The sequence below is a fragment of the Bombina bombina genome, chromosome 5, assembly GCF_027579735.1.
Source record: "Bombina bombina isolate aBomBom1 chromosome 5, aBomBom1.pri, whole genome shotgun sequence".
In the NCBI taxonomy this organism is placed as follows: Eukaryota; Metazoa; Chordata; class Amphibia; order Anura; family Bombinatoridae; genus Bombina; species Bombina bombina.
The window spans coordinates 573,537,215-573,563,612 of NC_069503.1; the positions used below are offsets into that span (position 1 = coordinate 573,537,215).

The 26,398-nt window shown below is 39.4% G+C and overlaps 1 protein-coding gene across 1 annotated transcript in view; it reads right to left on the bottom strand.

Moving 5' to 3' along the window:
• The window catches only part of LOC128660593 (inter-alpha-trypsin inhibitor heavy chain H3), a 342,570-nt gene that overhangs the window by 292,803 nt on the left and 23,369 nt on the right, over positions 1 to 26,398 (bottom strand). The window contains exons 2-5 of the mRNA XM_053714519.1: positions 22,415 to 22,432; positions 16,237 to 16,403; positions 14,889 to 14,993; positions 7,092 to 7,254 (exon numbers count right to left, since the gene is read on the bottom strand). Of these exons, the coding sequence (XP_053570494.1) occupies positions 7,092 to 7,254; positions 14,889 to 14,993; positions 16,237 to 16,403; positions 22,415 to 22,432 (453 nt within the window). The remainder of the gene's footprint in view (positions 1 to 7,091; positions 7,255 to 14,888; positions 14,994 to 16,236; positions 16,404 to 22,414; positions 22,433 to 26,398) is intronic.

The following is a 26,398-nucleotide window of genomic DNA, read 5'->3' on the forward strand; positions in this document are numbered from 1 at the left end:
GTGTGCTCTCCCCCTCTCTTTTGCTCTCTCTCCCCTCTCTTTTGCTCTCTCACTCTCCTTTCCCCCCCTATCTTTTGCTGTCTCTCGCCCTCTCTTTTGCTCTCTCTCCCCTCTCTTTTGCTCTCTCTCCCCTCTCTTTTGTTCTCTCTCTCTCCTCCCTCTCTTTTGTGCTCTCTCTTCCCCTCTCTTTTACATTCTCCCCCCTCTCTTTAGCGCTCCCCCCTCTCTTTTGCTCTCTCTCCCCTCTCTTTTGCTGTCTCTCCCCCCTCTCTTTTGCTCTCTATCTCCCCCATCTTTGGCTCTCTCTATCCCCCCTCTTGTGCTCTCTCTCTTGCCCCTCTCTTTTGTTCTCTCACTCTCCCCCCTCTCTTTTGCTCTCTCTCTCCCCCTCTCTTTTCTTCCCTATCTTTTTGCTCTCTCTTCTGTACTCTCCCACCTCTCTTTTGCGCTCTCCCCCTCTCTTTTGCTGTCTCTCTCCCCCTGTCTATTGCTCTCTCTCCCCCTCTCCTTTGCTGTCTCTCTCCCTCTCTTTTGCTGTCTCTCTCCCTCTCTTTTGTTCTCTCTATCCCCCTCTTTTGCTCTCTCTATCCCCCTCTTGTGCTCTCTCCCCCCTCTCTTTTGCTGTCTCCCCCTCTCTTTTGCTCTTTCTCTCTCCCTCTCTTATGCTCTCTCTCCTAATCTCTTCTCTCTCTCTCCCCTCTCTTTTGCTCTCACTCTTTCCCCCGTCTCTTTTGCTCTCTCTCCCCCTCTCTTTTGCTTTCTCTCTCTCCCCTCTTTTGCTCTCCCTCCTCCCTCTCTTTTGCTGTCTCTATCCCCCCTCTTTTGCTCTCTCTCTCTCCCCTCTCTTTTGCTCTCTCTCTCCCCTCTCTTTCTCTCTCTCCCCCTCTCTTCCCCCCTCTCTTTTGCGCTCTCTCTGTCTCTCTCTCCCCTCTTTTGCGCTCTCCCCCTCTTTTTTGCTCTCTCTCCCCTCTCTTTTGCTCTTTCTCACCCCTTTCTCCCCCCTCTCTTTTGCTCTCTCTATCTCCCCTCTTTTGCTCTCCCTCCCCCCTCTCTTTTGCTGTCTCTATCCCCCCTCTTTTGCTCTCTCTCTCCCCCTCTTTTGCTCTCTCTCCCCTCTCTTTTGCTCTCTCTCTCCCCTCTCTTTTGCTCTCTCTCTCCCCCCTCTCTTTAGCGCTCTCTGTCTCCTCCTCACTGTTGCTCTTATTTGCACTCTCCCCCCTCTCTTTTGCTCTCTCTCTTCCCTTTCTCCCCCCTCTCTTTTGCTTTCTCTCTCCCTCTCTTTTGCTCTCTCTATCATCCTTCTTTTGCTCTCTCTCTCCCCTTTCTTTTGCTCTCCCTCCCCCCTCTCTTTTGCTCTCTCTATCCCCCCTCTTTTGCTCTCTCTATCCCGCCTCTTTGTCTTTTGCTCTCCTTCTATACCCCCCTCTTTTGAGCTCTCTCACGCCGCCCGCTCGGCCCCACCCACGCCACACCCTGCCCCGCCCATGTCGCATCCGGCCCCGTCCAGCCCTGCCCGTATCATGCCCAGCCCCATCCAGCCCTGCCTGCGTCACTCCTGGCCCCACCCATACGATGCCCCCCTCACACCCGGTCGGCACTCGGCAGATGCTAGGTCATCCTGTTGAAGGCCAGGTATGTTTGTCCTTACGCAGTCTCTACTGCGCATGACAGCTTTGGACAAACACACTTGGCCTTTTATATTATAGGATATATATATATACAGTACTCTTAGGCCACCATTACATTTGTTGTTGTAGCAAAGTTTTAATGACCATCCATATTTATTTTTCAGTCTCTTTATTAAGATACAAACAGAAAATACAGGAAATATGTACAACAAATATAAAAAAAAAACACAATTGGCATAACAAAATGGCTTCTTCAGGCAACAGTCAGTATTTAGTGTGACCTCACTTGGCACTAAGCACATCTTGAACTCTTTTGGGGAGACTGTCCTGAAGTAATCTTCTGGTAAATTATACGAGTCTTCTTTCAACACTTCCCAAATTTCTCCTTTAGATTTTTGTTTTCTTTTATTCCTTTCTCTGTCCTGGTGATCCAATACTGCCTCTATAATATTTAGGTCTGGACTCCATGACTGTCAGTGTTTTATCAGCTGTTTTTCTCTCCAAATATGATTACAGTGCATTAGCAGTGTGCTTGGGATCATTATCATGCTGAAAAATAAAACAATTCCCAATCAGGTGCTTTCCAGAAGGAATGGCATGATGAATTAAAACCTGTCTGTAAATTTCAGCATTCATGATCCCATCAATTTGGACAATATCACCAACACCACTGGCAGAAATGCAGCCCTAAGCCAGGACAGTCCCTCCACCATGTTTCCCTGAAAGCCGCAAGCACTCATTCTTCCATCTCTTTTCAACGTTTCTTCTCACATATTTTTGACTATTGGACCCAAACATTTCAAATGTGGATTCTTCACTCCATAATACTTTTTACACTGATCTTCATTCCAGTCTTTGTGATCTTTAGCAAATCTTAGCCTTTTCACCATGTTCCCCTTCTGAAAAATTGATTTATTGACTGCTACCCTTCCACAAAGACCATTCCTGATTAAGCTTCTTCAGACTGTAGAAGGGTAAACTTGGCATCCCGATGAAGCTGCCAGATGCTGAGCCAGAAGGAACTCTGAGAAACTTCTCATCAGATTTTGAAAGTTTTCTTCATTCCATTCCTTTTTTTATCCTTGATCTCTCCTGATTCTTCAGATTTCTTTGTACCAGCTTGATACCACATCTTGAGTATCCAGTTTGTTTGCTGATTTCCCTATGAGTATGATTTTATGTCTGTCACATTCTGTGAACTTTGACTATTTTAATGGAATGATGTGATTGAAAATTGGTCTTCCAAGCTTCCAATGAATTAAACTCATACCACATGTGTATGTAATGCTTAAGCATGTCTTGTGTAATAGACCCTTTTCACAGCAGTCATTTTAACATTAAATAGTAGGACAAATACAGGTGTTAGCAATTACATTAATAAGGGATCCATTCAATTTAGGTTTACGAGAGCCAGGTTCCTGCTTTTGCTCAAGTGTAAGGGGAGGTCACACTAAATACTTTTTTTTAAAACTGCATACTAATATCCTGTATTTTCTGGTTGTATTCTAATAAAGAGACAGAGAAATAATTATATATAGTCATTATACCATTGCTAAAACAACTAAACTAATGGTAGCCTAATACTATATATATATACTAGTCCTAAAGCCCGTTTATACGCAGTACAGTGGTCCCACGCCTTGTGTTCTCTCCCACCCACTCTCTTTTGCTTTCTCTCTCTCCCCTCTCTTTTGCGCTCTCTCTCCCCCTCTTTTGCTCTCTCTCTTTCCCCCCCTCTCTTTTGCACTCTCTCTCTCCCCCCCTCTTTTGCGCTCTCTCTCTCTCCCTATCTCCCCTCTCTTTCTATCTCCCCTCTCTCTTTCTCTCTCTCCCCTCTCTCTCTTTCCATCTCCCCTCTCTCTCCATCTCCCCTCTCTCTTTCTCTCTCTCTCCCCTCTCTCTCCATCTCCCCTCTCTCTCTCCCACCCCTCTCTCTCCCCCTCTCTCTCTCTCTCTCTCTCTCTCTCTCTCTATCTCCCCTCTATCTCTTCCCTCTCTCTCTCCCCTCTCTCTCTCCCCTCTCTCTCGCTCCCCTCTCTCTCGCTCCCCTCTTTCTTGCTCCCCTCTCTCTCGCTCCCCTCTCTCTCTCCCCTCTCTCTCTCTCTCTCTCGCTCCCCTCTCTCTTTCTCTCTCCCCTCTCTCTCCCTCTCTCTCTCTCTCTCTCTCTCTCCCTCTCTCTCTCTCTCTCCCCTCTCTCTCCCCTCTCTCTCTCTTCCCTCTCTCTCGCTCCCCTCTCTCTCACTCCCCTCTCTCTTTCTCTCTTTCTCTCTCCCCTCTCTCTCTCTCTCTCTCTCTCTCCCCCCCTCTCTCTCCCCTCTCTCTCTCTCTCCCCTCTCTCTCTCCCCTCTCTCTCTCTTCCCTCTCTCCCCTCTCTCTCCCCTCTCTCTCCCCTCTCTCTCTCTCCCCTCTCTCTCCCCTCTATCTCTCTCTATCTCCCCTCTCTCTCCCCTCTCTCTCTCTCTCCCCTCTCTCTCTCCCCCCTCTCTCTCTCTCCCCTCTCTCCCCTCTCTCTCTCTCTCCCCTCTCTCTCTCTCTCTCTCTCTCCCCTCTCTCTCTCACCCTCTCTCTCTCTCCCCTCTCTCAACCTCTCTCCCCTCTCTCTCTCTCCCCTCTCTCTCTCTCCCCTCTTTCTATCTCCCCCCTCTCTCTCTCCTCTCTCTCTCTCATGTCTCTCTCTCCCTCTCTCAACCTATCTCTCTCTCTCTCTCTCCTCTCTCAACCTATCTCTCTCTCTCCCCTCTCTCTCTCTCCTCTCTCTCTTCCCCTCTATCTCTCTCCTCTCTCTCTCCTCTCTCTCTCTCTCCCATCTCTCTCTCTCCCCTCTCTCTCTATCTCCCCCCTCTCCCCTCTCTCTCTCCTTCTCTTTCTCTTCCCCTCTCTCTCTCTCCATCCACATCTCCCCCTTTCTCTCTCCCCTCTCTCTCTCCCCCCCCCCTCTCTCTCTCTCTCCTCTCTCTCTCTCTCTCTCTCTATCTATCTCCCCCCTCTGTCTCTCTCTCTCTCCCCTCTCTCTCCCCCCTCTCCCCCCCCCTCTCTCTCTCCCCTCTCTCTCTCCCCTCTCTCTCTTTCTCCCCCTCTCTCTTTCTCTCTCCCCTCTTTCTCTCCCTTCTCTCTCTCTCTCCACATCTCCCCTCTCTCTCTCTCCCCTCTCTCTCTCTCCCCTCTCTCTTCTCTCTCTCTCTCCCCTCTCTCTCTATCTCCCCCCTCTCTCTTTCTCTCTCCCCTCTCTCTCTCCCCTCTTTCTCTCCCCCTCTCTCTCTCTCCCCCTCTCTCTTTCTCCCCTCTTGATCTCTCTCTCCCCCTCTCTCTTTCTCCCCTCTTGATCTCTCTCTCCCCTCTTGATCTCTCTCTCCCCTCTTGATCTCTCTCTCCTCTCTCTCCCCTCTCTCCCCTCTTTTGAGCTGTTTGTGCTCTCTCCACGGCCTTTCATGGCCCCGCCCCCTTCACGCACCTTCAACCTAGGCTCTGCCCCCTTCACGGACATTCACGCTAGGCTCCACCCCTTCACTGACCTTTACACTAGGCCACGCCCCCTTCACAGTTGCCCACATCCCCCATGCACCCTCGGCCATGCCTACTTCTGCTCGCGGCAGTCGGCAGATCAGGTAGGGATTTAAGGCCAGGTGTGTTTGTCCTCGTGCTGTCTCTACTGCGCATCACAGCTTCGGACAAACACACTTGGCCTTTTATAGTATAGGATATATATATATATATATATATATATATATAATAAAATATATTGCAATAAATGTTTAAAAAGGGTTTTAAAGGGATATGGTTTATGTCAATGGGTTTATTAAAAATAAATAAAAAAATAGTAAAGAATAGTAAGAACATATACATGTCTAAAGCTATATGTATATATATATATTATATGTGTATATATATATATATATATATATATATATATATGTATATATATATATATATATATATATATACTGTGTATATATATGTGTGTGTGTACAAATGTATTTAAAGGTATACCCCACTCATACAGCGGGTTAGGGACCGGATACCCGCTGTAAAGTGAAAACCGCCTTAAAGTGAAACAATGCGGTTTCAGCTTTCTTTTCACTTGCCAGTGTGTTTAAAAACTTGAAAACATGTTTGAACTAACATATATTAGGGGTGCAATAGTGCTATGTTTAGTTTAACACTAGCACAGCACAGTGTTCAATTAGTATTTAATAAATACTGTACCTGTAAAATAATGACAATTACTGTAGTAAAATTTGCAAGACTATAACACTAAGACACAGATTGCACTGTAATGCTGTAAACAGAGTGAATTGTGCATAACAAAATGGTGCCAGTCACTTTTCTCGCAATCTCACGAAGATCACAGCACTGTTTCAAAATCCTCGGAGGTTGAACTTCAGCTCTATAAAGCAATGTACATATATATATATATATATATATATATATATATACATATATAAGCACATAAATACATATGTACACATATATATAGTGCATTGGAGCCCTTTGCAGTTAAGTAGAGGAAAACAAATTAAAGCAAATGTATGCAATATTCATATTTTAAAAAAAAAGTGTTATACTGTGTATTTCCTGTAAATATTTCACATTCCAATGTTCTGCACATAGGAATATGTTCTATGTATTTATAAATAGATATTCCTATATTTATCTGTATATATCATGTATATTTATATATAATCATGTATATATATATATATATATATATATATATATATATATATATATATATAAAAAAAAAACAGCAATTTAAAATATGGGGAGGCGAAAAGTAAGTTTAAAATCCTCCACTAAATCCAAAATGTAAAGAAAATAACTCATTGTTTAAACCATTTACAAATCTAGGCAAGTCAGAAGACTTGCTTTTCACACAGAAACTCTCAGTTTACACTGTATCCAATGCAGCAAAGGATTCTGGGTGAGATATGCCACTGAGGTTCACAATGACTTACTTTTTTACTTCTAGCCTGCTTTTTAAGGCAGACTTCCCTTTATGCCATAGCATCGCCACATTACACAGCTTCTAAGCTTAGCTAGGGGAAGTACAGTGATTCAGACCAATCCCAGGACAGCTGTTTCGTGGTTATTGCCACTCATCAGCTGGGAGTAGGTTGAATCACTGCTTGATAAAGTTGTTTTCTGGGGGGAATACAACAGCAATTTAAAATATTGCTGTTGTATTTCCCCCCAGAAAACAACTTACTTCTAGCGCAGTAAACGCTCGAGCGGGAGTGTTAAATAGAGCTCCACTTGTAATCTGGCCAATATCAGCAGAAGAATAATAGCACTATTGATTTAACTTGAGCAGTGTTAGTGCTCAATAGTCCTATTAGTTTTACACTCTCTGTATTCTAGGAAAAAATTGTAATGGAGCAAGCACAAGATAATATGACTTGAAAATATTACTTTACATTAAACACAAACATAGTACAATATAGTGTTTAAGAAAAATAAATCAGTTACCTTGAATTTATTGACAAGTGTCTTTGGCTTCACCTTAATAAACATTTCATATTTTCCTAGGTTGCGCTTCAACAGTTCTTCATAGACCAATTCAAATGTCACTTTGCTCTCTGATGCCACATTGACTGACACCGTAAATTTCTCTGTTTTCCTACCAGAGGCCCTATAAACAGAATATGGTGCATGAATCCCACCACCACTAGGCAATACATCAGAATTACATAAATATTTTAAGAACCATTTAACTGTCCTAATAGCACATAGTATAAAAACAGTTAGTAAGTGTAATCCTTAATGTTTTTAGAAAATCTAATTAGAACAACGGTATTGAAGTTAAATTTTAGTATAAAGATTGTAGTCTATGTAAAATATTAGCCAGCTATGAGTACGGCGCACTGCTGAAACGCGTAAGCTGTGTTATTGAGGATCTTGGTTATTTCATTTGCTGCTATATGATTTTATAAAATATGGAATAAAATTTTTAAGTTTTAATCGCTATTGCTCCTCCTTTGTTCTTTTTTCCTACAATATGTAAAATATTAGGCAGATAGAAAGCCTCTGTAAAAGGACTACAGTATATAATTGGATCTTCTATTCTGTAATTTTTTTTTAATAGCAAGAAGGTTGTGTATCTCTCTATTTTAACTGAACATAAAATTTACATTTTTATCATTCTCTCAACTTGTTGTCTTCAGTTTTGTGAATCACAAGGCAAGATCTATCCAGATGTCTTCTACAGTATTTTACTGATAGGTCTACTGATTTATTTCTGTTGAATCTTAACTGGTGGTGCAGACTTGATACCGCTATTGAATGCTCTCTATTGTCTAAGAGATTCAAGTTACAACCAGCACTTTGTCATGCCAGTTTACCACTGGCTCTAATATAGCAACGCATCCTTGTTTATCTCCTCTTCTCTTGTAAACAGAATATCCACTGAAATAATATTACTAAATAGCTATTACAGTAGTTGTTTTTCAGTATTTTTTTTAATTAATTTTTCCTGCCAGAAAGTAATTTTTTTATCATATGTGTTTTTAAAGGTACAGTCAAGTCCAAAAGAAACTTTCATGATAAAATAGGGCATGTCATTTTAACCCTTTAAGGACACAGCTTTCAGTTTGCTCAATTGTTTTATGACGGAAAAATTCCGTCATATGTCCTTAAGAGGTTAAACAACAATTCACTTTTATCACCAATTTTGCTTTGTTCTCTTGGTATTCTTAGTTAAAAGCTAAACCTAGAAGACCTTAAAGGCCGCCTCTAAGCTGACAGTTTTTCACCACAAGATGGCATTATTTCATGTGTTTCATATAGATAACAGTGAGCTCATGCACGTGACGTTACCTAGGAGTGAGCACTGATTAGCTAAAATGCAAGTCTGTCAAAAGAACTGAAATAAGGGGGCAGTTTGCAGAGGCTTAGATACAAGGTAATTACAGAGGTAAAACATGTATTATTATAACTGTGTTGGTTATGCAAAACTGGGGAATGGATAATAAAGGGATTATCTATCTTTTTAAACAACACAAATTCTGGTGTTGACTGTCCCTTTAAGTTGTCTTAGGCTAGCTGTCCCTTTAAGTTGTCTTAGGCTAGGAGTGGGTATGGGGGGGCATAGGTTAGGATACATTGTAGGTTAGGGGATTTTGTGGTAGGGTGCTCAGCAAGTGGTGTGAGGTACAATTAGTGGTTAATAGTAGAAGTTTTCTTTGCATTGAGGTTGTGCCTTTTAATGGTTAATAGAGATTAGGGGTTTTAGCTGTGGGAGATTATGCAGTAGAGGTATAGCAAAACATGTTCTTATGATCTTTATTGAGGCTAAATAAAGATAGGTTTTTTTGTGAACTCTATGCTGCCCATTTCTCAGAAACACACAATTTTCAGTTGTAATTTTCAAATAAATGTGCAAACTAAATATTGAAGATTGCAACTTTTTTAAATGCACAATTAAGTTTCTGTGTCCTGAAAAACAAAAAACAAAAAAAAACATATTGGAATACAGCTTGACATTAGCTTTTTCCTGATCAGTTAAAACACAGTAAGATATGATCCTTTTATTCCTTAATGAAACAAATAGTTTAATAGAAGTATTATTTTAGATGAAACTTTAAAAAAAAGATTATTTACAGCATTTTTGGCTAAAGATTTGTGGTATGGTGCGGTACGGCTTTACCACTAAAAAATTGGCCATTGCGCGTGGAATGGCAGGTCTCCCGTATTACAAGTCGCGGCGGTATAGCTAAACATCAAGCATTTTAACCTGTAACGCAACAATTGATTCTGCACTCAAAAAATGACGTTTGAGTGCAGGATTTCCATAGTGCCGTATTACAGGTTGTGCGGTCTGGCTAAAATGCTTTGCCCTATAGATTATACCGCCATGATCCATACCACAATCTGAGACCAGTAGTTATGGATTTTGCGAAACAAAAATGTTTCACAAAACTCTTAACTAAAATGTTACAAAGTACACTAACCCCCATAAACTACCTATTAACCCCTAAACCGCCACTCTCCTGCATCGCAAATACTATATAAAACCTATTAACCCCTAATCTGCCGCCCACCCACATAACTAACACTATATAAAGCTATTAACCCCTAAACCACCACCCCCCCACATCGCAACTACTAAACTAAACCTATTAACCCCTAAACTGCCGGCACCCCACATCGCAACAAACTAAATTAAACTATTAACCCCTAAAGCGAACACCCCCCCAATCTTTAAATAAATAAAAACTTACCTGTGAAATAAAACAAAAAAATAAGTTTAAACTATAAAGTAACCTAACATTACTATTTTAGAACAATAAAAATAATGAAAAATAAAAAAACATAAATTACAAATTTAAAAAATCCTAACACTACGAAAAAAATTTAAAAAATGACATTACAAAAAAAAATTCTAAAATTATGAAAAATAAAAAACTCTAAGATTACAAAATATAATAAATGAAATTATCCAAAATAATAACAATTAAACCTAATCTAATACCCCTATAAAAACAAAAATGCCCCCCAAAATTAAAACACCCCCTAATCTAACAATAAACTACCAATAGCCCTTTAAAAGGCCTTTTGTAGGGTCCCCCTTAAAGTAAAATCCCCCAAAATAAAAAACCTTAGTCTAAAAAAAAACCTAAGCTACTCATTGCCCCTAAAGGGGCATTTGTATGTGCATTGCCCTTAAAATGGCATTCAGCTCTTTTGTGCCCAAAGCCCTAATCTAAAAAAAAAATACCCCAAAAAAACAAAACCTAACACTAACCCATCTTCATCCAGGTGGAAAGAAGTCTTCATCCAGGAGGCGACATCTTCATCCATCGCGGGGGCATCTCCTATCTTCATCCCGGTGGCGCAGAGCTGTGGAGGCGCGGAGCATCGTCGCCGGCGGTGCGGACATCCAGCGTGGAGGATCCTCTCCATACGATCACCACCGTACACTGAAGCTTGAATGCAAGGTACCCATTTAAAAATTGGGTACCTTGCATTCTATTGGCTGACATTTTCAAATCCACTTATAAGTGAAGCAAAACCAAATTCCTAAAATTCTACATTAAGATCTATTTGTATTTATACGAGTAAATCTTGTGATAAGCTGTTCAGCTGAAAAAGAAGCAACACTATTGCACATGTTCAGATATTTGAAGTATTCAATAAAAAAAGAAAGTACACAGCATAAATATTTTATTCTCATCTATATACTATGTGCTATGCAAATAGTGACAAAAACCTTTATTGGCAGAAAATGGTTACCCATCATACAAATTATGCTATGATTGATGTTATTATGTTCTGCAGCAATCAATGATCTTATAGACCTATTTCTTTATAGAGACAACTAAAAGTAATTGTACTAATGCTTCTCTCTAACACAACAAAATGTTTTTATGTATTCAAAACCAATGTGTAGGAAATGCTCTTATGCATTGGATTAAATAACTTAATCACAATAACATGAACCTGTGACCTCCCCCAACTGAGTTAAACCTAACCAATGCTGCACCAATGTGTTCCACCCAGTGATCCTTCTAAGGTCATATTGTGTGCAACGTAGCAGTAAAACGGTTAATCGGGGAACCGCACTTTGCAGTTAGCCAACAGCACAATTCAGTGCAATTAACATGAACAGTGACACTGACCTGAGTCTTTCATTGTAAATGTGTTACCCAATAACCCTCCTTTATCCTCCTTTAAACCTCTGTTGTTCTGTATGATTTCCACACACCACATACATCTATTTACACCCCACCATGAAAAACAGCCAATCTACATGATTGTCTCACAGGTAAACCCACAATCTGCATAATATCTTCTTCTATTGCAAACCCAACTAAGTCTAACTCTTGCCATGCATCCCCCATTATCCTACATGGTCCGACCACCACAAACAATCTCTCTAAATATACATTTATGTAAATACCCTAAAACATCTAAAGCCTAACAAAAATAAAAATAACTAAAAATCTTAGTGACTTTTTTATTGTAATCTGGTGAATTCATTCATTGGCATCTATTTATCAAGCTGTCAACCGCAAATACGCTGGAATTCCACAGCGTATTTGTGGTGAGCCTGATTTCCCTTAGTTATCAAACCCTACAGACCGGCAAAAGTAGAAATTTATGACGTAACATACGATCCGCCGGACTCAGTCCGACACAGATCGATGGTTTCATCATTACAGATGTTCCGAATGCAAGTTCGGCACAATCTGACTACTTTTGTTAGTTATCAAATAACTACCAGGTACGCTCGGCACTATTTAGGCCCAGCGTACCTGGTTTTCAATCCTGGAGGCGGCGGATGCCATAGGAATCAATGGGAGTCTGAAAGCGGCGAAAGCTTCTGTTCGCTGCTGCCCGATATCCCATTGATTCCTATGGGAATGTTTACACCTAACACCCTAACATGTACCCGGAGTCTAAACACCCCTAATCTGCCCCCCTTACACCGCCGCCACCTACATTATACTTATTAACCCCTAATCTGCCCCCCCTACACTGCCGCCACCTACATTATACTTATTAAACCCTCATTTTCCCCCCTCTACACCGCCGCCACCTACCTACATTTATTAACCCCTAATCTGCCCCCCCCCAACGTCGCCGCCACTATATTAAATTTATTAACCCCTAAACCTAAGTCTAACCCTAACACCCCCTAACTTAAATATAATTTAAATAAATCTAAATAAATATTACTATCATTAAATAAATTATTCCTATTTAAAACTAAATACTTACCTGTAAAATAAACCCTAAGCTAGCTACAATATAACTAATAGTTACATTTTATCTAGCTTAGGGTTTATTTTTATTTTACAGGCAAGTTTGTATTTATTTTAACTAGGTAGAATAGTTACTAAATAGTTATAAACACAAATATACCTGGAAAATGAAACCGAACCTAAGTTACAATTACACCTAACACTACACTATAATTAAATAAATTCCCTAAACTAAATACAATTAAATACAATTAAAAAAAAATATCTAAAGTACAAAAAAAACAAACACTAAATTACAGAAAATTATAAACAAATTACAAGATTTTTAAACTAATTACACATAATCTAATTCCCCTAACAAAATAAAAAAGCACCCCCAAAATAAAAAAAAGCCCTACCCTACACTAAATTACAAATAGCCCTTAAAAGGGCCTTTTGCGGGGCATTGCCCCAAAGTAATCACCTCTTTTACCTGTAAAAAAAAATTACAACCCCCCCCAACATTAAAACCCACCACCCACACAACCAACCCTACTCTAAAACCCACTCAATCCCCCCTTAAAAAAACCTAACCCTAACCCCTTGAAGATCACCCTACCTTGAGAAGTCTTCACCCAACCGGGCCGAAGTCCTCAATGAAGCCGGCAGAAGTGGTCCTTCAGACAGGCAGAAGTGGTCCTCCAGACAGGCAGAAGTCTTCATCCAGGCGGCATCTTCTATCTTCATCCATCCGGCGCAGAGCGGGTCCATCTTCAAGACATCCGACGTGGAGCATCCTCTTCATCTGGAGTCTTCTTGAACAATGACGGTTCCTTTAAGTGACATCATCCATCGCTATTAGTTATATTGTAGCTATCTTAGGGTTTATTTTACAGGTAAGTATTTAGTTTTAAATAGGAATAATTTATTTAATGATAGTAATATTTATTTAGATTTATTTAAATTATATTTAAGTTAGGGGGTGTTAAGGTTAGGGTTAGACTTAGGTTTAGGGGTTAATACATTTATTATAGTGGCGGCGACGTTGGGGGCGGCAGATTAGGGGTTAATAAATGTAGGTAGGTGGCGGCAGTGTAGGGGGGACAGCTTAGGGGTTAATAAGTATAATGTAGGTGGCGGCGGTGTAGGGGGCGGAAGATTAGGGGTTAATAAATATAATGTAGGTGGTGGCGGTGTAGGGGGCGGAAGATTAGGGGTTAATAAGTATAATGCAGGTGGCGGTGGGCTCCGGGAGCAGCGGCTTAGGGGTTAAACACTTTATTTAGTTGCAGCGGATTCCGGGAGCAGCGGTTTAGGGTTAATAAATGTATTAGAGTTGCGGCGGGGTCCGTGAACAGTGGTTTAGGGGTTAATACATTTATTAGAGTTGCGGCGGGGTCCGGGAGCGGCGGTTTAGGGGTTAATACATTTATTAGAGTTGCAGCGGAGTCCAGGAGCGGCTGTTTAGGGGGTAAACAGTATAGTATAGTGTGGGTGTTTAGTGACAGGGTACCAAGAAAGCTGCAAAAAAGCCGAAGAGCAGCGAGATTGATGACTGTTAGTTAACAACAGTCCACTGCTCATCGCACCATACTTGGTACGCGGCTTTTTGACAGCTTTTTTGATAATTTTGGACAACGTATTCAGGTCCGCGGCAGCAATGTTAGGCGATCTTAGGCGAGCGTATTGGTGCCGTCGAATGCAGCACAGTTAACGGCTTGATAAATAGATGCCTTTACCTCTTCTAGACAGCAGCAGCAGTTTTTTTTTCTTATAGAGTATTACTCTTTTATTAAAAATAACCAAAAAAAGGATTACATTAATCAGGTTAACCAATTAGTTCTGTAGATGAGCTGGCTCAATGTGAAAGCTCATAGTTATTCATAATTTGTAAGTGAGCCTAACCATCTTTATTCCTGGTAAACCTGATTCAAAAATATGTATTAGAATTATTTTTTTTAAATAGATTAACATCTGAGGATCTGTGGCTACTGGTCAGAAAAGGCAAAGAAATTAAGATTCTTCAATCGGACATATTGATAAGGGGACTTTATAGGAAGGGTTAGATTTAGCGATAACTACTTGCAATGAAAGAAGGTTATGATGAAGAGAGGACTTAACCAGTAGGTGGGTAAGGTGTGTGGGTGTTTACAGTGGGTAAATTGCATAGGGGATGGTATTTGTACACAGGGAATCTTTTGAGTGTTGGTGGATTTGCATTAGAACAGTATCATATTTAGGGTTTATTATGCTGTTTCAGGGTTACAGATTAAAATGATTGTGTTGGTTACATTTTATAACACAATAGTAGACTAATATTTTAGGCCTTCTTCAGTCCTTTATGAAAAATGTTTCACAGATGTCCTATTGGCAGGCTATAAACAGGAAAAAATATGTACTTCTGGACCAAAAGTATGAGTGTGTGTTTCACCTTTGGAACATATGAATATGTTAAGAAATCTTCCACTTTAAACTGGTCAATATAAGAGAATGCTGAAAATACATACAATACATAGCAATAATAATCTAAACTATTATACTTTTTTAAATATTCACCCATTGTCATAAAAGTGGTTAATCTTACTTGACAAGTCCAGCTGTCTGTCCGCGTGATACTGCTTTTTGATACTGTTGTTTAGCAACTTCCTTTTCCTTAATTACTCCTTCATATGTTACGCCATCAATTGTCCTGTATTACATAGACACATAAAAAACATTATGTGGTTTTCTAATGCAATATTACCAAAATGAATAATCTAAGTCCATTCTTCTTAGCACTTTCCACACTTTCATAATAAAATTAGTGGTAATATCTAGAGGTTATTTTTTAGTTCCTTTTTAACAAGGTACAGAGTTTTAATTACTCAAACTACATTTACTGCTTCTTTTTTAGTTATATTGGTTGAACTAGAAGCAGAAACACAGGAATAGGTGGCTGAAAATGTATAACACTTCTAGATGATTGCGTACAAGTATAAAAATAAGGTAGGGACAGACCAGTGCCTCTTCCTATAAAAAATGCTAACTCCCACAGAAGACTCATAAAGAATCTCTTCTTCTTCGATAATACATCATGACTTAATACTATTATGTGCTGAGAGAGAAGCACAGTTTCAGCACTGCTTTTGTCACACTACATTTGTAGTGTAATTTTCACATTAGATATGTGATAACCAGATGGTCATACTTATTTTAAAGTGAAGGTCAATTTTGATGAATTAGTGCCCGGTTTTTAATAATCCTATTAAAAACAAGGGCACTTTAATTCATCAAAATTGGCATTTCACTCGATTTCTTCAAAAATTTACCTTTTAATCCTGGCAACCGCTCCAGCACTTCCTCCATCCGGTTGCAAGCCGTCTTCGTGGGTCCAAAATGACGAATCCGGCTTCCTCCAATCACAGCGTTGCATCAGGCCAAGATTCCCCCGGGGGGGAAGCCGTGATTGAAAGAAGCCGGATTCGTCATTTCTGATGTCTGCAGAGGCTTCCGACAGCCGGGGGAATCGCTGGAGCGGCTGCCAGGATTAAAAGGTACGTTTTTGAAGAAAACGAGTGAAATGTCAATTTTGATGAATTAAAGTTCTCTTGTTTTTAATAGGATTATTAAAAACCGGGCACTAATTATTCAAAATTCACATTCACTTTAAAGATGAGATTCTTTTCTTTCTGTTAAAAAATGTCTTGTCATGTAAGAAGGACAGTTCTCCCACTACATAACCAATCAGTCTCTAGACATATGTTTAAATAATTATCTTACGTTGCTTAAAGGCACCTATAATGATTGTGTTTTTCTTCATATTATAATTAAATGATAGTTTCAACTCACTATATGATAAATCACATTTTCAACATATGAAAAATTTGAAACTCAACCTTCTTGCATAATGTTATCCTCCACTGTATAAACACACACAAGATAAAACGACTTACATGCTGAAGTTTGTGATGAAAGCTGTTTTGGGCAGATCCACATCAAAGAATACTTCTTGTGATTTGTTGGCTCGATTAACAGCTCTGCTTGTAATAACATTGTGTGCAAAGCGAGATGTCACTTTACTGTCAATATTTACACTGTAGATCTCTATTTTACCACCAGGCTGGAAGACATAAGAGAGGTTCAAAAACAAGTCTATGTTGTTTTTATAAAATACATTTAAAATACATTTTTTAACAAATTACAATGATTTAGCCATAAAGTGCACATTTAAAATATTAAGGGCTAGATTATAAGTGGCGTCCTAAATAATTTTTTCATTTGCACACAAAAACTGATGAACTGAAGAATTTTACTTGGTCGGTTTGTTTGCATGCGAGGGAAACCCAATGGGTTAACTTCTCCGCATAAACTTGAAAGAGATGGTATACACCAATTTTCATATAACTGCATGTAATAGATACTACTATTAAGAAGAATATGCACAGATACTGATCTAAAAATCCAGTATAAAACCTTTTAAAAACTTACTTAGAAGCTCCCAGTTTAGCACTGCTGATGAGGTAGCCTGGGACACCCACTGAAAGGGGCTGGGTAAACAAAAAGAGCAGACACTCCCCACCTCCCCCCTTTCCAGCATATGAAAAGACAGATAACATAAACAGGAGCCAGCATTAGTTAGTAAACATATGTATACATCGGGCTTGGTTAGGAGTCTGAAAATATATATACACTACCGGTCAAAAGTTTTAGAACACATACATTTTTCCAGTTTTTATTGAAATTTACTGTTAAATGTCTCAATGTACTCTGAAAATAAAGCATAGAACAAATAAACAATTGGACATAAAAAAATAAATCATGGAATAATTTTCTTTAAACATATGTACTCTAAATTTTTGACTCATCAAAGTAGCCAGCTTTTGCAGATATTACAGCCGAACACACTTGTGGCATTTTTTCTACAATGGAAATCAAATATTTTTTGAAAAGTTCTTCCCAACACTGTTGCAGAAGTTCCCGCAAATGCATTGCACTTGTAGGTTGTTTTTCTTTTACCCTTCTAGACAGTTCCTCCCAAACCAGCTTGATGGGGTTTAAGTCAGGAGATTTTGCTGGCCATTCCATGATTTGAAGCCTTGTTCTTTTCTTCTAAGGTAGTTCTGATAAAGCCTGGAGGTATGTTAAAGTTCATCTTGTTGTAGAATGAACCCCTGACCAACTAGGCATCAACTGGAGGGTACTGCATTGCGCTGCAAAATGCTGTGGTAGTAGTTTTGGTTCAGGATGCAAGTTGTCAACTCTGGATCTAGCAAAAGAGCCCCAGACCATCATGCTTCCTCGTCCATGTTTGACAGTTGGTTTCACACACTGAGGAACCATCCTTTCACCTACTTGAGGGCTTATTAAAACCCTGCATGATGAAACAAGGATCTAAAATTTTGATTAATCGGTCCATACAACCTTCTTCAGTAGTCCACTGGCAGTGCTTCATGGCCCAGGCAAGCATCTTTTTCTTATATTGCCATCTTAGCAATGACTTTTTTACTACCACTTGACCTGTGAAACCTGCATCTCAAAGTTTTCTTTTAACAGTTGAAACTGAGATTACTTTGATCTGTGTTAAGCTGTGCTTGAAGCTGTTTTCCTGTGAGTCGCCTATCACGCAAGCTGTTTACTCTCAGAAACGTTTCTTCTGATTCTGATGTGGATTTGGGTCTGCCAGACCTCCTCTTGTCAGAGGTTCCACCAGTTTCCAAGCGCCTTTTGATGATGTAGGAAACTGTACTCACTGACACCTTGGCTTTCTTTGCAATTTTCTCTAAAGAAAAGACCTACACTTTTAAGGGTTATAATGGTCTGTCTGTCTTCCTTTGCTATTTGCTTTTTTCTCGCCATTTAGAGAGCAACATACTACTTCCTGCAGTACAATACTGTCCAAATATTTCTTAAGAGGGTGTGGTAACACAGTCTGTTCCAACACTGCTTTTATAAATATAGAGGGCTTGTAGGTAATTAACAAAAGTTGGGACACCTTTAGGAATTTTTAGCATAAACTTTCAAGGCTTAATTTACTTACATTACTGCTGAACAATTGTGATTTGTTAAACCATTACTTTTTCCCTGAAAAAAATATGTTTTTTAAAACTCTGCAATGTACATTATTTTTCAGTTTTTGTTAACATGAACTTTTTTCCCCTCTCGCAGTTTACCACTTACTTTTGTACCATTTCAGGTTATTCACTGGACTTTAACTGCTTAAATGTCAATATAAACTGGAAAATGGGGGTGTTTTAAAACTTTTGACCAGTAGTATATATATATATATATATACCTATAACCTCATTTATACACATATTTAGACATATAATAACCCTTTCTATTCAAACAACTTGTCATATATTATATATATATTTGAACCCTTATAAACAAAAATGCGTAAAATTTATATTAATCATTTAATAAGATAGTGTATATATGAGTGTAAAACTTTATTTTAATGTGCACCAAAGTACATTTTTTTTTAAGCCTTCCACTTTACGGCTAGGGGTAGATTTAACAAAAGTCGAATGGACATGATTCGCGGTAGCGAATCATGTCTGCTCAACCTCTCTAAATGCAGACAGCATACACTGTCAGCATTTAACATTGCACAAGCATTTCTGGTGAAATGCTTGTGCAATGCCATCCCCTGCTCACTAGTGGCAAATCGGCCGCTAGCAGGGGTCGTCAATCATCCCGATCGTATCGGGAGGATTTCAGTAGGTGGCAGAGAAGTAATGACCGCTGCTTCTTAACTTCCGTTTCAGGTGGACCTAAGATGATGGGGCTCGGAAGCAGCATCCACTGTTTAATAAATGGACCCCAATGTCTTCAGTCGCGCTAACCAATGAGCACAAATTTATTTTATGCGCGAGCAGAACTGTTTACTTTTAACTTGTAATATGCACGCAGGATAGCTTGGTTACGATATTGCCTAGCTAAGCTGTTCTGCTGGGCCATGGTACTGCTCATTTTTTCAATGCGGTAACATTCCCACCTCTTAGCCAATAGCTGTGCGGGCCGATTGGCATTATGCTGTAAGCACGCATGGCTATTGGCTGAGAGATGGAAATGCCACCTCATTGAAAAAATTAGCCAATAGGCTTACCAGTGAAGTTGTGGCAAAATAAAGACAACTTTTCATTGTTTTTTGTATTTAAACTGATGAATGAAGGTGGACTTTATTTTTAGTGATGTTTATTCCTACAGTTTTTTAAACTCTAGGATTTACCATCACTTTAAGCAAAAAGCAATCACAGCAAACAGGGTGTTAATATTTTTAGAATGTTGTCACATTCTACTAGTTTATTTATTACAATAATAAAAACAATTACAAGGGGGGGGCATGCCTAAGCAGCGGCCATGATAGGTAGCATTCTCTAAGCCTTTGGAAGAGATCTAAAATCCACTATATATTGTCTAATCTATGCAGAACTCTTCACTAAAGATCCCATCAATAGATTTATAGAACCATACTGAACAGATCCATATGAGAATTACTGCATCTTTGATCTCCCAATACAGACATTAGCCAAAGAGATATCAGGCTCCGGCCTACCTCGCACAACATCAGAAACCCCCCCCCCTAAGCACAGGGTTAAACAAGCTTAACATGGCTACTCTCAACAGGGAGACATTTTACACAATGCTGCATACTCTCCTCACTGACTTCGAACAACAAATGCAGCATAGCTTCAATAACCTAACTTCGATAATAAAGGGGAGAGCAACTGAGGACACACCATCAGGATGTGTTGTGCTGGCCCCCACAGCTCCTATCAATAACCAGATGTGAGTCAATGAAGCGGTCCTACATTCTCCGCCAAAATTTACCACACATCCTAATCCTGGTATCATAATAAAGGGGAGAGAGAATCCAGCGACTACTTTCCTAGAGATACCTTTACCCGCATCAGCACACTGTCAGCTCATCTGCCAACACAGCCATAGTAGGCAGAAAAATACCAAGCTAGCTGAGAACCAGCCAAACCTGCTCCAGTATTCGATGTCCGGCCAATAGAGGAGGATCTGTTCTCGGCGATTCCCCGGGAGGATGTGGCCGACCCCTGAGTGGATTCCCTGGGCGGCCCTCATAACTTACTTTCTCATACCCTCCATGACTGCCGGAGTTTACAGAGATCCAGAGTGACGCATCCTGTGACAGAGGTCCCGGCTAGATCTATTGATATGATCGTGGCCCCCAGCACTCACGGACACGAATCACAGCTGGAAATACTACTGACGAAGCCCATAGTAACTAATCATGAGGTGGGAACCTCAGCCGGTCTGCCTAGATCTCTTGGACCCACAACCGAACACTTTAAAGGGACAGTGCGCTCTTCTTACCCAACACCATATATAGTTCATGTCTATAGCGGAGTGAAGGCACCCGTTCGGCAGACTGAACTTGGTAGATGCGGTGTGGGCTAGTAGGAAACTCCCTTAAGATCCCAAGGAGGACTGCTTACTATTTTTTTCTCAAGGGTATTGTCTTCAAGACTCTGATTATTATACTTTTTTATGTTAGAAAGTTGTTCTTTTTGTTCACATAGAGATTAACTATCTTTAGTTCACAACTGGAGTTTTTCTCCTCATATTTGTTAATAGGTTTATGTACTACACCATGTTTTATATCTTAAGCTTGCTTGTTAGAATAGTTTAGCCCATAGAGTGAAGAGTAAAGTTAGCAGAAACGCACTACTCAAGTCAAATGAGCTCTCAAACTAGAAACCTAATATTTCACATATTAATATGGGTAAATTCATAGATCAATGTTACAATTCAAATGCTTGAATCCACTCAGAGATACATAATCTTCCAAACTTACAAGAAGGTCCCATATCAGTAAACTCATCCTACAGTTGGCTTTAGAGACAAAGTCCCATATAGACTATACCTGCCATATAACACTACACTTATGCCATCTAATTATAAATGGAATCTATTTACGCTAACAATAAGCTTTAGCCCCTATATCCACCTACCCGTAACTCCCCCTTTCTCTCTGATGGTTTTCAATACGGATTGCCTAGCAAATTACATAAGCATTATAAACCCCTCTGGGAGTGGGGTGAAACATGACCTCGCTGAAAAATATTAAGTACTCAGAGTTTACTCAGCTCACACACTTGAAAATATATGGGTCATTGCTATGAGGTAAACATAACAATTACTGAAAGCATTGATGTGGTACAACCCCTCATGGGTTTTCTTTTTGTTTTTGCCTAGTTATCTTTAACTAGCTTTATGTCTCTCCTCTGTGTGTCCAACATGCCTGTTGTGTATACTGTAGTCGCAGTGGTTGTTATATTTGGCTGACTTATCTAACTGGCCCTCTTTCCCTTATGCCAGAAAAACAGTTCATTAGGCCAAGTCTTGCGCTCTATGTTGATAGAGAATTCTCATTAGATATATCTTATACAGAGAGATCTGCTTGCACACTTTAAAGAGGGGAATTCACCCCGCTCTAGCCCCTAGCACTATAGCTGGAAGATGATATTCTACTAAAATTCAGGTACGAGCAACCTATGAACCTGGGACACACCAATATAGCAAGCCCAAATTTTCTATTGTAGTGATGTTCTCTCACTTCCTGAAGCCCCATACATAGCACTATCACTTGGTTATATTTAGATATACAGATAGTTATATATTCCAATCCCAGCAGGCCTAGCCTACGAGTATAACCCACAGAGGCGACTAACAAGATCCCTAAATGAGAACTATTCCTTCCTGTTGAGATACGATTTCTTATTCATATGCTAAAAAAACCTTTCCCAACTTAAAGCAGCTCTTGTCTTCTGATTGATCCAATCCCTGATTTTACTTTAGCACTCAATATATTTAAAAATGAGGTTCCAGAGCCATCTATCACAGGTCACTGTCGGATCAGGTCCGCCAGACTTTCTTAAATAGGGGCCATAGTGTGATACTCAAATTCATTCTCAAATGTATATTTTGCAATTTCATTCAGAGCTTATTCTGTATCTTGATTCTCGCTGTAATTTTTTTTTCATTTTACATGTTGTACATTCTACAAAACCTCAATAAAAACAAAGTTTAAAAAACAAAAACAAAAAAAAACAATTACAAGGTCTTTTATGTCCTAATGTGGCTTGTATAATGTCTTACCTCTTGAGTGCTCCGTTTCTGTAAAATAAAGAAACAAACCATTAAAATACATTTCTGATAAGTATTATACTAGTGTAGTCAAGCAAACTTATTGCACATTATTAATTAATAATTGAACAAAAAAGTAGGAAAACTTAGGCTATTATCTGTTACATCCAGGTAAACAACAGATTTAGAAATAAGATCTCTTGCGTGTTTCAAGGGTTTTATTTGTTTTTTTTTTTGCATGTTTTAATATGATGTCTTGTGAAAATTGTATGTTGTGATCTTTTGTTAGAGTAACTTGCAGAATTGGTTTTTGCAAAAAGGGATATTAATGAATGAACAGAAAACGTCAAGTAAAAAGTATAAAGATAATTTAAAGTATCCTGAAGACAGTAATTTAGATGCATCAGGTTTTATAAGTAAAACATCTTACATTGAGTAGATTTCATAAATATGGTTAAACATCATACTCCTCCAGAGCAATTTATGTGAAGTGATAATTATTTGGAGCACATTGCTCAATTATTAAATAATGAAATATGTGTTTTGTTCTTTTAATGTGTAATAAAGATACAGAATATTAATTACAGGTAAATAAAACAACATTTGAATAAAAAATATCAAAATCTTATTCAGTCAAAATGAACACTGAGGGCTCAATGACTAAAGGATCTTTTATTTATTTACTAAATGTGTTTTACTTCAAACATTGTGGATACACTGTAACAAAGTGTTATTAATATAGAATATGTTGGTGAGGATTGCACTAAGCTGGCAGATTTTTATACCACTAACAGGGCACCCATGAATAATAGCAAGAGTCTTTGCTAAGGGGGCATCCAGCTAGAAGGGAGCTACTTCAAAACCACACTTTACCAAGACGGCTATGCCCACATCTAATGTGTCTGTTCCCTCTGGAAAGGGAGGGGCGAGTGCTACACCTGGGCAGGGGGATACCTGCAGGAGTTTTGTTGCAATAAAATGGGGCACATCAGCTCTACTTGACCAGAGAAAATATAATTGGCACAATAAGCTACAGGAAGTCATCCCCCTGAATTACCAGTTTCGCTGTTGTTTGTCACCTGGTCAAATGCAAAGAACAATGAAAATCTATAAGCTGTCACTCAAGGTAACACTGGGGCAGATGTGACTGTTTTGGGTCTAGAGCTGCAGAGATCTAAGGACATTAACCCTGGCAGGACTTTAGCAGTTAAGGGATTTGGGGATTACAACCTTTAGTGACTAAATGTGTGATTGGGGAGCAGGGAGAGGTCTAAGAGGTGTGGGGGTATCTGACAATATTTCTACTGATTAAATTACACAAAAGAGAGAAAGTATGGGGGCTTACAGCACTATTTCTTACTGATCAAACATAACCTTTATTAATAAATTAAAATAATTAACAGAAGGTAATATCACATCTTATCACTCACATACCACCCTCCCACTGGGTAAGGTATAGTACTGAAAAAAGCAGACAGCTAGATTACGAGTTGTGCGTTAGGGTTAAAAAGCAGCGTTGAGAGGTCCCAATGCCGCTTTTTAATGCCCGCTGGTATTACGAGTCTTGAAATGACAGACTCACCACTCACTTTTTTGGCCAGACTCGGAAATACCGCAAATCTACTTACGTAAATTGCGTATCCTATATTTTCAATGGGACTTGCATAGCGCCGGTATTACGAGTCTGACCAAAAGTGAGCGGTAGACCCTCTCCTGTCAAGACTGATACTGCATTTAAAAGTCAGTAGTTAAAGGGACAGTCAAGTCCAAAAAAACTTTTCATTTTTCAAATAAGGCATGTAATTTTAAACAACTTTCCAATTTACTTTTATCAACAATTTTGCTTTGCTCTCTTGGTATTCTAGTTGAAAGCAAACCTAGGAAGGCACATATGATAATTTCTAAGCCCTTGAAGGCCGCCTCTATTTTATTTTTATTTACTTTTCACAGCAGGGGAGAGCAAGCTCATGTAGGTCATATAGATAGCATTGTGATCACGCCCGTGGCTAGTGGCAGACACTGCACTAATTGGCTAAAATGCAAGTCAATAGATAATAACTAAAAGTCATGTGATTAGGGGCGGTCAGAAGATGCTTAGATACAAGTTAGTCACAGAAGTAAAAAGTGTATTAATATAACAGTGTTGGTTTTGCAAAACTGGGGAATGGGTAATAAAGGGATTATCTATCTTTTTAAACAACAAAAATTCTGGTGTTGACTGTCCCTTTAAGAGTTTTACACTACAACGCTGTAGCATAAAACTCTTAACTAAAGTGCTAAAAAGTACACTAACACCCATAAACTACCTATTAACCCCTAAACCAAGGCCTCCCACATTGCAAACACTATAATAACATTTTAACCCCTAATCTGCCGAACCGGACATCGCCGCCACTATAATAAACATATTAACCCCTAAACCGCCGCACTCCCGCATCGCAGACACTAGTTAAATATTATTAACCCATAATCTGCCTGCCCTAACATCGCCGACACCTACCTACATTTATTAACCCCTAATCTGCCGCCCCCAATGTCGCCGCCACTATATTAAATGTATTAACCCCTAAACCTAAGTCTAACCCTAAACCTAACCCCCCCTAACTGAAATATAATTTTAATAAATCTAAATAAAATTATTATCATTAACTAAATAATTCCTATTTAAAACTAAATATTTACCTGTAAAATAAACCCTAAGATAGCTACAATATAACTAATAGTTACATTGTATCTATCTTAGGGTTTATTTTTATTTTACAGGCAACTTTGTATTTATTTTAACTAGGTACAATAGTTATTAAATAGTTATTAACTATTTAATAACTACCTAGTTAAAATAAAGACAAATTTACCTGTAAAATAAAACCTAACCTATGTTACAATTACACCTAACACTACACTATAATTAAATTAATTACCTAAACTAAATACAATTAATTACAATTTAAATAAATTATCTAAAGTACGGAAAATAAACAAACACTAAATTACAGAAAATAATAAAATAATTACAAGAATTTTAAACTAATTAAACCTACTCTAATCCCCCTAACAAAATAAAAAAGCCCCCCAAAATAAAAAAAGCCCTACCCAACACTAAATTACAAATAGCCCTTAAATGGGCCTTTTGCGGGGCATTGCCCCAAAGTAATCAGCTCTTTTACCTGTAAAAAAAAGTACAAATACCCCCCCAACATTAAAACCCACCACCCACACAACCAACCCTACTCTAAAACCCACCCAATCCCCCCTTAAAAAATCCTAACACTAACCCCTTGAAGATCACCCTACCTTGAGAAGTCCTCACCCAACCGGGCCGAAGTCCTCCACGAAGCCGGCAGAAGTGGTCCTCCAGACGGGCAGAAGTGGGAAGTCTTCATCCAGGCGGCATCTTCTATCTTCATCCATCCGGCGCGGAGCGGCTCCACCTTCAAGACATCCGACGTGGAGCATCCTCTTCTAACGACATCCAACGACTGAATGAAGGTTCCTTTAAATGACGTCATCCAAGATGGCGTCCCTTCAATTCCGATTGGCTGATAGAATTCTATCAGCCAATCGGAATTAAGGTAGAAAAAATCATATTGGCTGATCCAATCAGCCAATAGGATTGAGCTCACATTCTATTGGCTGATCCAATCAGCCAATAGAATGCCAGCTCAATCCTATTGGCTGATTGGATCAGCCAATAGGATTGAACTTCAATCCTATTGGCTGATTGCATCAGTCAATAGGATTTTTTCTAACTTAATTCCGATTGGCTGATAGAATTCTATCAGCCAATTGGAATTGAAGGGACGCCATCTTGGATGACGTCATTTAAAGGAACCTTCATTCAGTCGTCGGATGTCGTTAGAAGAGGATGCTCCGTGTCGGATGTCTTGAAGATGGAGCTGCTCCGCGCCGGATGGATGAAGATAGAAGATGCCTCCTGAATGAAGACTTCTGCCCGTCTGGAGGACCACTTCTGCCCGTCTGGAGGACCACTTCTGC